This window comes from Eschscholzia californica, unplaced genomic scaffold (genome assembly GCF_041429995.1).
Source record: "Eschscholzia californica isolate CP2 unplaced genomic scaffold, dmEscCali1.0.p SCAF_2, whole genome shotgun sequence".
Taxonomy (NCBI): Eukaryota; Viridiplantae; Streptophyta; class Magnoliopsida; order Ranunculales; family Papaveraceae; genus Eschscholzia; species Eschscholzia californica.
In genome coordinates this window covers 63,241,499-63,252,058 of record NW_028238309.1, presented here as the reverse complement: position 1 = coordinate 63,252,058, position 10,560 = coordinate 63,241,499, and the positions used below count along the sequence as shown (strand labels likewise).

Here is a 10,560-nt window from a genome sequence, read left to right as displayed (position 1 = left end):
CCATTCGAAAGCCACAAACTAGAATTTGGAGAGAGACGAGAGGGGTGGTCATAGGTGTTGATTGATCGTTAAGATAAAGATTGGAGAGAGACAAAAGATGGTTGGTCATTTGTGTCGATTCATCAGATTTATTAGTCACAAGGCAATCAATAGACTATCCTACACAAGTCCGACCACAGGAGAACGCAAGGCCAAGAAAAGTTAACGATAAGGATGAAAAATAAGAGATCAGTTCGAACAATGTTTTTTATTTTAGTACAATTTTAAAGGAAGTGTTGAAAAAGAGAGATGAGCAGAAGAAAACTAGAGGGTAAGATTGGGAAAAAACACTTAAGTACTTAACAGTTTATAGCCGACAACATCAATTTAGGGGGCTTGACAAAATGATACTGTTCATAAAGTATTTTGCTTTTGCCCAATCAACCTATAAAAAAGCAAAAATGTTATTCTGTCGCCGGGCAAAATTCACACGGCATACCGTACACCTAAATGGTTATACCAATCATGAAACTTCCCAGTCCAGCCTAAGGGTCGAAACTCAATTTTAGAAAATGGAGAGGAATGACAATAATAAGTGCCAACAACCCTTGGTTGGAGTGGTAAGATGTATAGTCTTCCAGGAGCAGAGAGTAGCGATGAGTTGGATGAGAGAGAAGTGATGACTAATTAACGGTGTTATAACGGAATCTAAAACAGGGGGTCATCTGGATATTTTTATAAAGTAAAGGGCTAGACAGAAAACCGGTCATAAAGTTTGGGGCTATTTGAGAAATAACCCTAAAAGACAATAATAAATAGCCAGTAACCCTAAATGGCCCAAAAAGTGGGGTCGAGCACAACCCAATGTTGATGTGGCTGACTCTCATTTGACATGCCATTTCTCTCTCAACAGGACTTGTCCAATGAAACCTGGCCACATCAGCATTCGGCTTATGCTCAGTCTCACTTTTTGGGGCCATTTAATGGATGCATTCAACAATGGAACAATAGTAGAAAAAAGATTGACACTTTATAAGTTCACTGGTTGTGCAAAACTCTCAACCTTTAAAATAACTTCACTATAATAATACAACATATCCCAACTCAATCCAAATTACTTACGTGCACATACAAGTTCAAACTTCAAATCAAACCCTAGAAACGATTTCTTTCGGTGTCGAATATCGCTTTTTTAACACATATCCCGTGGGATTCTCTTTAATAAGTTTTCGTCTTTCTGAACAACAGCAAGCTTACACGAATGTTTCGTTAAAAGCCTAGACATTGATACACTTTCAGTTGGGACTATACTAAATTCATCGCCATATTCGTCCATTCCTCCAACTAATAACTGCCAAATAAACGCCCCAGCACCCGACTTCTTCTTCCTCGCTGATTTGTTAATGAGATCGAAAATAAGTTTGTATATTCTTTCCCTGTTCTCATGGTTGAAGTTCTTGTCTAGATTTGAAATCCCAAATTCAGTGAATAATACAGGCTTGTTTAGTAGCTTTTCGCCATCTTCGATATGAGATACTACCCATTTCGTAATAAATTTAATTTGTTCCTCTGTATCTTGCTCTATAAACCTACAAAATATATAGTGCACATTCGATTAAATACCCAAAGATCCAATAACGTGTGTGTTTGGGGGTATTAAAATGACTTACCAGTGATCAGGATAGATATGAACAGAGGCGAAATCGATGTTTGGGATTCTAGAATTGCGAATAAAATCGGATCCTAATTTGCTTGCCCATTCTTCGGGATTAACGTTCAATCTGTCGGGTGTTGTTGAACCATAGAATCCTTCAAGTCCAATAGTTACTAGATGATTTTTGTCGATTGATTTCACGAAACTAGACATTTCTTCAATCCAATCCTGTATTTCATTACCATATGTGTAACTCATGATTAACAACTAATTGTTATTCCTTTTTAAGGTTTAGCAGAAAAGGATTACTCAAAAACAACAAGAACTACTGCTTAGTTATCGACTAATACATATTAACTAGTGAAGAAAAGTCGACTTACTTGAAGGGTATCACCAGAAGGATCAGTCATACATCGAGGTTCGTTCATCAACTCCCAAGCGAAGATAGTCGGGTCATTTCGATATTCGATTCCATTTATGGTGTTCTTCCTTGTTAAAATAGTCTAAAAAAAAGGAGAAGAATCAGAATTTAGAATAGCTGGTACATAACCATTTAGTAGTAGCTCCTTTTTCGACAACCACATCAAAATTTGAGTTTCGCTTAAGAATCGCTTGCTGAAATCAAAACGTTTATTTATGGTAATTCGTCAATCTTAAGAGACAAGGCTTAGAGAGTGTAAATCAGCTTAGGGGTGGAAAAATGCCTGAAAGCCCGATACGTGTCCAAACCACCCTAGTCAAAATGAGCTCGTTTGGGCGTGCAAAGACAGGCACCAACTGCCCTGCTGACTAGAAGAAGTGGGCTACTCTTGGTGTTGATGGCTACCGGAGAACCCAGCCAAGCCCAATGCCCATAGTGCATACCCACATGGGTAGTCCGACCTTGCTCAACACGGTGCCAAGCCCGTTACCCACCCCAAATCTGCTCAAAACCTAGTAAAGTGGGTGAAATCACCTACTTTCTGTCCTGCAAATTTTCACGGTCCAAAATCTAGAAATCCTATCACAGTTTCACTTCTTTCGGAAAAAAAACTCAACTATCCTTTTTCGGCGTATCATTTGTATGAGATGACTCGTGATTAAGAAATTTCATGAACTAGTGACTGAAAGGAGAGTTAGGGACTACCTTGACATAACTCTTGAAATAGTTTCGGATGGATGGATCGTAGAAGAAAGAATCATTTGAAGCGCTTATACCAACACCTTCAGCCCATGCCCATTTGACATATTGAGTCTTCCCACCAAATGGTTGCAAGTTATTCACTAAGCTAAGAATCAATCTTACCCCATTTCGTCTTGCTTCTGCAATAACATGATCTAAACCCTGTAGAATTGAAAAAAATTGAGAAGACAAGTACATTTTAAGAGCGGGACATAGAACGAGTTATTTCTTACGCAACGCGATAAGAGCGGCCCAAGTTCACTGTCCACCAACAAATGGTACCGGATCTTAGGTTTACAAAAGTCTTTCAAGTCCCCCTCTATAAAGGGGGTACATCGTCTCACATATCCCAATGTATCAGATAAATGATGTCGGAGTATCCCACATCTGTTTATTTGTTTGTTTTCTAAGTTCGATATGAGGATTGAATCGACTCAGAGTCAGATTACAGAATGTTTGTTTTATTTAAATTGTGATGTCTGCTGATTATATTGAATAGCTGATTTGAGTTGATATTAGATCCATTTTCAGACATTGAGAGTAAAAACAAACACCACCGACTTGAGCATCTTTCAAAATACTAGTATATTTTATACCAATAAAACCCTAAATTTAGACTAACTTCCACATGGTAAATGTCGGTTATAACTTTTTTTTTTGTTTGTTTCTTTAGAGAGAAAGAAAAAGATTATGGAGTATTCAATTACAAGAGTCAAGATCAAATCTTGAACCACATGAAATTAAACAATAACAACACTAACCAATTGAAACTTCACCAATTGAAGATCAAACACATGAATCTAAACAATCAAATTAAACACATCAAATCTATGAGTTTGGAAGTATCAAAGCATTAAAGTATAAACACAATCCAACTTCAACAATTTAGAGAGAGAGAGAGAGAGAGATAGAGAAATGAAAGGAATAATATATAATACCTTAAAGACTCTTTCATCAAATCTAGCAGGTGAAATTTGAAGTGCATTATAATCTCCATCATTAAAAGCCCAAGTTCTACAAACACTTAAACCCATTTTAGTACCAAGTTGAAACATTTGCTTAACTCTATGTCTAGTAAAATCTTCCACAGCTTGATCCATTAACCAATATGAATTCCATCCATTAACATAAAATGTTTTCCCATCTAACATAAACTTATTCTCACTAACACTAACAAAACTCATCTCTACTTCTTTATTATAACTTGATCTAAAATCACCACCCATTGTTATATAAAGAATAACAAAACAAGAAGCAAATCCAATAAGTGGGTATAACAACCCATTACTTGCCATCTTCAATTTCTCTCTCTCTCTCTCTCTCTCTCTCTCTCTACAAATAAATTTCAACCCACCCAAATTGGGTACAAGAAGAATTGGGTATGAACTAGTAGTAGAATGATGGGTTCTCAAAATTATAAACAGATTCCCCTTCCTAAATTATCTAACTTAAATTCCCAAATCTAGAGATTTTCAGATCTATTCACTAAACACCCAGATCTTCTCTCAGTCCCTAAACTTCAGTGAGCTCTAAATTAGCTCAAAAACTTTTGCACTACCCAAACCAGAGCACAACCAGATAATAAACAAAATCTAGAGTCACAAAGAAGTAGAGAGAGAGAGAGAGAGAAAAAAAGTATAGGGAGTATATTATATAGTATTATTTTTCTGGCTTGAGATTTATATAAAATGAAAGGCTTGTGATACTAGACAGAGAGAGAGAGATAGAGAGAGAGATAGAGAGAGAGAGAGGAAATAAGACATCTTTACATCTCTGTCTGTATATAAATCAGAAGAAATTAAAAATTAAAATAGGTGGGTGGTGATCAATGTTGGCATCAACCTTGGTCACTAGCTTCTACCTGTTTTTTACACTATTTTCCTTCATTTTATATTACTCTGTTTCTTTTCTTTTAATAAATCAAATTTTTAAAAATTAGATCAAATCTATCAAGTATGACTTCTTGTCCACCACCCGCCAAAAAATGCAAAATTTCTTCCAAATATCCACAAATTACGCCGTATATGTAGAATATTTGATTGTTCCCCATTGTTTGGGGCATTTAAAACGTAGATATGGACATACCCTCAAACTCAAAATGTATTAAGAGTTTTTAGTCGGTTGATTCTCCACGCAGAGTAAAAATTTATACTCATTCTTTAGACTCGAGTAACAGCTAGAAATCACTACAAAAATTTGACGATCTAAAATTTTTATTATAGTTGTATTTCTGCATAATAAAATATGAATATGTGTATTTTTTTGTACTGACAGGGGTTTTTGGAAGTGAGATTTATGGGAACTAAAAATGTCGGCAGAAAAAAAGTATCAGTGGTTGTCTTGAAAAAGATATTAAAATGGTTAGAGCAAGTCCAACCCCAGCCGGGCTGAGGCCAATAATTCAAATTATTGGCCTCAGCCCCCCGCTCCAAGCCCAGCCGCTTGGAGCGGAGGCTGGGGCTCGGTGCTCAGTCGCCCCTAACATTAGGGGCGACTGAACACCGACCCCAAGTGACAACGGTCACTTGGGGGGACAGATCTGGCCGTTGGTTTATCCAACGGCCAGATCTACCCTTTTTTTAAAAAAAATAAAAAAAATATTAAACAATTAAAAAATTAAAATAAACTTAAAAATCAAAATGCATTTTTGTAATTCTAATTAGTTTGAATTTTTTTTTCAAATTCTAGAAAAACTTAAATATTTTAGTAATTAAAATAAATCCCACCAAATGTTGGTCCCCGAATAAATTTTTTTCGAAAAATAGTTCAAACACGTATTTTATATATACATAAAATCACACACGTTTTTCGCACACCAACTAAAAGTGCACACACGTGTTTCCCACATGAACAAATTTTCGGCCTCAAGAGAGGCTGGGGTTGGAGCTGAATTTTAGAGGCTGAACTGAGGCCAATAATTTTAGGTGAAAAAATGGTTTTTTCGGCCTAAGACAGGCTGGGGTTGGACTTGCTCTTAGTATTCTTAACTTGTTATGGGGACATAAGTAGCTGCTTTAGTACTCAAAAGGATTTATTATTCTCAATAAAGACTAGATCAACTTTTAATTATACTATTAATTATGAGAACAAATAAAAATTATTTGCCAAAAATTAGATCCCAAAAAGAGGGTTGGTCTTATTCATTTGCAGGAACATGTAGATAGATCTTTGGCATGATTTAGACTATTTCGGCCAAAAGGAAAATAGTTAATAATTGGGTGCTATGAGAGGACCGATGGAGTACGTGATACGTCAAAAAGGTCGAAAAAATATTATATTATGAAAATTATATGTTTTTCTCATAATTCAACAAAATATTTAATAGGATGTCCTCAAAATATCTAATCTGACTAATCCTCGAGATTAATCATTTGTATAACTAACGTGATGACTCTCTTGATTGAACAATCTACTTCTTTAAATAATCGGTTATTTCTCTCAATCTGCAGACACCACCATTCGTAAATAGATTGATTTAATTGAATCAAGAACCCATTCTGTGTCTGATTTATTGAATTTTTTGTGAGCTGAAACCAACAAGAGTTTGGCTCATAAGGAGATGGGCAATCAATGACATTAGTAAAATATCTTCATATTGTCTTAGTGAATTGGTCTATATGGTGAACATTTATTTGTATAATGAAATAATCTTGACTAAAGCATACCTAGAATAGAAATTGACTCCAACTGTTAGATGTCCTAATCCAAATTTCCCCATGCTCTCCTACCATCTACCTTTTTTCCCCTTTTTTTTTGTTGAAAGTCCTACCATCTACCTTTGTAATGCAATCAGACAATGAAGTGCTCTTCTTGTTAGAGTATTTCGAGAGATTACACTATCGTGCTTTGAAAGAGTTCAATGGTCCTATCCGACGATCTTTTAAAAAATAAAACGAGTAGGCGTTGTGTTATTGAGATCCTTGTATTTAACAAAATTTTCTAGGAGTACAATACACTTTGCATTTATTAAAAAGATTTTCCTGATAAGATATATATTTTATCTATTTCTGCAATTGAGAAATATTCGCCTTTTTACCTACAGACCACAGTTACTGATGGAAGTTGACACTTGACATAAGAGAAATAGAAAAAGTTTAAGCCAGTGCAGTAATTCTAAGTGGTTGTCATGTAATATCTCATATCCTAAGAAGTCAATAACATTTAGGGACCATCATCTTCGTCTTCATCTTCATAACCATCTCCACCGTCGTTGTTGCAACCCTCCGCCAGTATCGATCTCTATTTCACTCTATCCATTGTCGGGATCCCTTTCTCTCAATCAAGTTAGGATGCTATTTCCACATTTTGATCATCTTTACGAGCCAAAGCAGAATCATCTCTTTATTTGTTCAGACTAGGGTGATATGTCCTTTACTCGTTCTATGTAGCGAACAAGCAATATAGATGGTGATTGCAATTATGGTGGTGGTCGGAAGTTAGAGTAAAGATGAAATTTTGGAATAAAAAGCAACCTAATTAAGCTTTCGACTGAAAACAAAATTACCCAAAAAGTTAAATCTCATTGAACATAATTTTTATGACCTCGAAAATATTTTATAGCCAACAGCGGGGCCTTAAGAAAGTGGAAGAACTATTTTTGATAAAAAAAAATCTGGATGAAGCCATATGTGGGTGATCATTCTTTGTACTTTTTTTTTTCCTTTTTGTTGGCAAAAAGAATTTGGAAGAACTATTTTTAATACAAAAAATATTTTAGTCTTAACAAAGGGTGGCTCCATGCTTATTTGTGGCAATTTGATTTACATGTAGGTATAAAGTAAGTAAGAATGTTATATTGTAGTTGTTGAGCCAAATATTGGTTAGCTTTGATCACATTAAGAAATTAGCGAATTGACCAGAGTACATACGGGACGATTTTCGTCGAAGCCATCAGAAATGTGGCTTCGACGAAACTCTGCTTCCTGAGTTCTGATACAGGAGGTCGGTACGAGCGTCTTAGGCTTCTTGAACCATGTGAAGGCCTAAAGGCAATCGTAGGGGTAAAATCATGCAAGTTCGGGCAAGAGCTCTAGTTTGGTCTCGAGATAGTATAGAGAGGTTTGCAGAAATCAGCTCGACACCTTGAGCCCCCTATTGCCTCGAGACAAGATGGAAAATGGATCAGAATCAAGATTTACGTAACCTGAACCCTGATCTGACGAGAGGTTTGGAGTAGAGAGATCAATTAGAATGAACTCGATCGTCCGAGCTCCGACCAACCTGAACAGAACATGAATAACGTGGAAGGTCGAATTGAACCATGATCTACTTGTCATACACAAATTGTTATATTCAGAGGATCTGTCAGTGTTAAAAAATGTGCAATCATGAAATAATATCCTTCAACGACCATCAACACGTGACTAACATCAACCGGTGTCTTACCACCCATCATCCAGGCATGTATCGACACAACTCATTCAAACCTATATAAGCATATTTCGTTATGGATTGAAGGTCACACTCTAAACTCAAATTTTAAATTTATTCTTTAAATGCAAAACAGTGAGCCAAAGAACAAGATACCACCAGAGTTTCAACCTGTACCATTAGTATAGGTTTATTTTGACCTAGAAATGATGAAAGAAAATTTTAATAAACAATAGTATTAAAACCTAATCTTCCACAGAGTTCAGACTTCAGAGAATTTCATAAATCAACTGTAAAACAATTTTGGGGGAAACCCCAAATTTGAAGTTCTAAAGATTTTAAAGTCATAAATCAAATCAAATTTGTACCAACAAATAACTAACAATAAAATGTTCTTCTTCTTTTCAGAAACCCTAAACAGAAAAAAGAAAATTGCCCAAAAAACAAACAAAAAGTTGAAGTCAGAATGTTCAAAAATTCATTAATTCCCAAGTAATCTATAACAAAAGTTACATATACATCATACTAATATAAAAACAAACATCTAAAAACCCTAGAAATTTTCTACAGTTATGCATCTTTTTTTCAAATCAACAAACCCATTAGTTAACCATCTTCTTCTGCAACTTTTCTAACAAGAGCAAAATACCCAATAACAGCACAAAAAGCAGCTACAATATTACCCTCTTTGAGTAAAATCTTGATCACAAAACTTGTAATATCAGCTGTTATTTTCCTTCCTTCAAGAACAAGAGCTCTTCTAGGTTTACCAAAAAAGGTTAAAAGAACCAAAACTGTTATCCAAGTCATCACCATAGCTGGAATAGCAACAACTAGAGCAGCTGCCATTGAAAGAAGCCCAAAAACACAACCTAATTGAACAGAAACATAAACTGCTAACAACCCAGAAGAAGATGAAGATGAAGAAGAAGTGTTGGAGTTATACCAAAATAAGATTTTATTAAGAAAACTCCATGAAGAAGATAGAAGAAGACCATAAACAGATACAAATAGAAATACCCATGTTCTTCTTTTGCTCATCAATCTTGTTAACAAAGTGGGTTTCATAATATTTAGGTTTTCTTTTTCAATCTCATCTGCCATTGAAGAAGAAGAAGAAGAAGAAAGCTTAAAACAAGACACTGTTTTTTGGGGTCTTCAAAGTACTATGTTTGTTGGGTTTTGATGACAACAGAATTTTGGTAAATGGGTCTTTTCAATTTCTATAATAAGTCCTCCTATTTGTTGTAAATGACATTTGAGTACTTGAGTTCTTCTTCTTTTTCTTTTATCTCTTTTATTAGGAAAAATCAAAGCTGCATTTTTTGGACCAGAAGTCTTTGTTTGGGTATTTTACCATCTTCTTTGACTACTATTTGTACCTAATTTGAAATTATGTTCATTATATTCATCTCTCCCTTTCTTCCTTGAAGATTCTTGTTAAAAGTTGATTTATGAGTGGTCTATTTCTTTTGTAATTGAGAAGGAATGCCTTAAAGTTAGTGGTTTCCAATTATAATTAATCAATGGATTTAATCAATATATTAAAAACCATAAGTATTGACGCACGAAATTGAATTTTGGGTTATAATTGTTGTAGTATTGTCGAAAATGTATTAGATACATATACAAAAGTAAGTTTGGTGTGTTATGTGCATTCTCCACCTACCTCAACTTGGAGGGTTGGTCCAACTCAACTTCATCAGGGTAGTTAGTTAGGAGGTGAAATTTACACCTACCAGAAAAACTGGTTTATCTCATGCTACCAAGATCAATAGCACTCTGTTTTACCAAAATGGGGTTGAAATGGCGACAGTCCGATGCAGTTTCTCTATTCGGGAAAGCACCAACTCTGCTGTAGAATTAAAATTTAGAGGATCCAATGAAGGTATGAGTGAATTCATTGGCGCTCGCGCAATCGATTGAGTACTAATAGTCGAGAAGTCAACAAACAGCCAGAAAGCAACAACAGTTCTTCTCATATATTACTTTCGATCAACTAATGTTACATCATGTATAAAAGATTATGAGTGAACCATATGACATAGAATTCCATATCAAAATCAGGCGGATTGCTATGTGTGAACATAAATCAGGCGATTGTTCGTCACTGAAGTGACTGGCAAAAGTCCAACAAATGTATCCCAACATGAAGCTTGGATACTTTTGAAGGGGAACATATTAACAATGTTGCTATCAAGCAGAAGCACTAACAGTTCAACAAAAAAAAAAAAAGCAGAAGTACTAACCCTCCATATACATACACATATAGAACTTACTGCAGAAAACTAGATATTCATGTACATCAAGAAATTAGAATCAAATTTGTTTCAATTAAGTTTACAGTTCAAAGCCGAAAATAGTATGATCTATAAAGACATGAAAAAGGAAACCA

At 35.1% G+C, this 10,560-nt stretch overlaps 2 protein-coding genes across 2 annotated transcripts; both read right to left on the bottom strand.

The window, feature by feature from the left end:
• Positions 1 to 1,027: 1,027 nt before the first annotated feature.
• On the bottom strand, positions 1,028 to 4,793 carry LOC147560147 (mannan endo-1,4-beta-mannosidase 2-like). The gene is made up of 5 exons (XM_086662232.1): positions 3,734 to 4,793; positions 2,760 to 2,957; positions 2,014 to 2,136; positions 1,650 to 1,861; positions 1,028 to 1,568 (listed from the first exon to the last, which is right to left on the bottom strand). Exons 1-5 carry the CDS (start codon positions 4,088 to 4,090, stop codon positions 1,172 to 1,174), a joined length of 1,287 nt encoding a protein of 428 aa, XP_086518358.1. The 5' UTR covers positions 4,091 to 4,793; the 3' UTR covers positions 1,028 to 1,171.
• Positions 4,794 to 8,620: 3,827 nt separating this feature from the next.
• Positions 8,621 to 9,333, bottom strand: LOC147560146 (uncharacterized). Its single transcript, XM_086662233.1, has one exon. The coding sequence runs from the start codon at positions 9,267 to 9,269 to the stop codon at positions 8,772 to 8,774; it is 498 nt and encodes a 165-aa protein (XP_086518359.1). The 5' UTR covers positions 9,270 to 9,333; the 3' UTR covers positions 8,621 to 8,771.
• Positions 9,334 to 10,560: the final 1,227 nt, after the last annotated feature.

Coding starts and splice junctions, on each gene's coding strand:
- LOC147560147 (XM_086662232.1), bottom strand. CDS start 4,090: ATGGCAAGTAATGGGTTGTTATACCCACTTATTGGATTTGCTTCTTGT. Junction 2,958..3,733: donor TTGATGAAAGAGTCTTTAAG/GTATTATATATT, acceptor TCAATTCTACAG/GGTTTAGATCATGTTATTGC. Junction 1,569..1,649: donor CATATCTATCCTGATCACTG/GTAAGTCATTTT, acceptor TATATTTTGTAG/GTTTATAGAGCAAGATACAG.
- LOC147560146 (XM_086662233.1), bottom strand. CDS start 9,269: ATGGCAGATGAGATTGAAAAAGAAAACCTAAATATTATGAAACCCACT.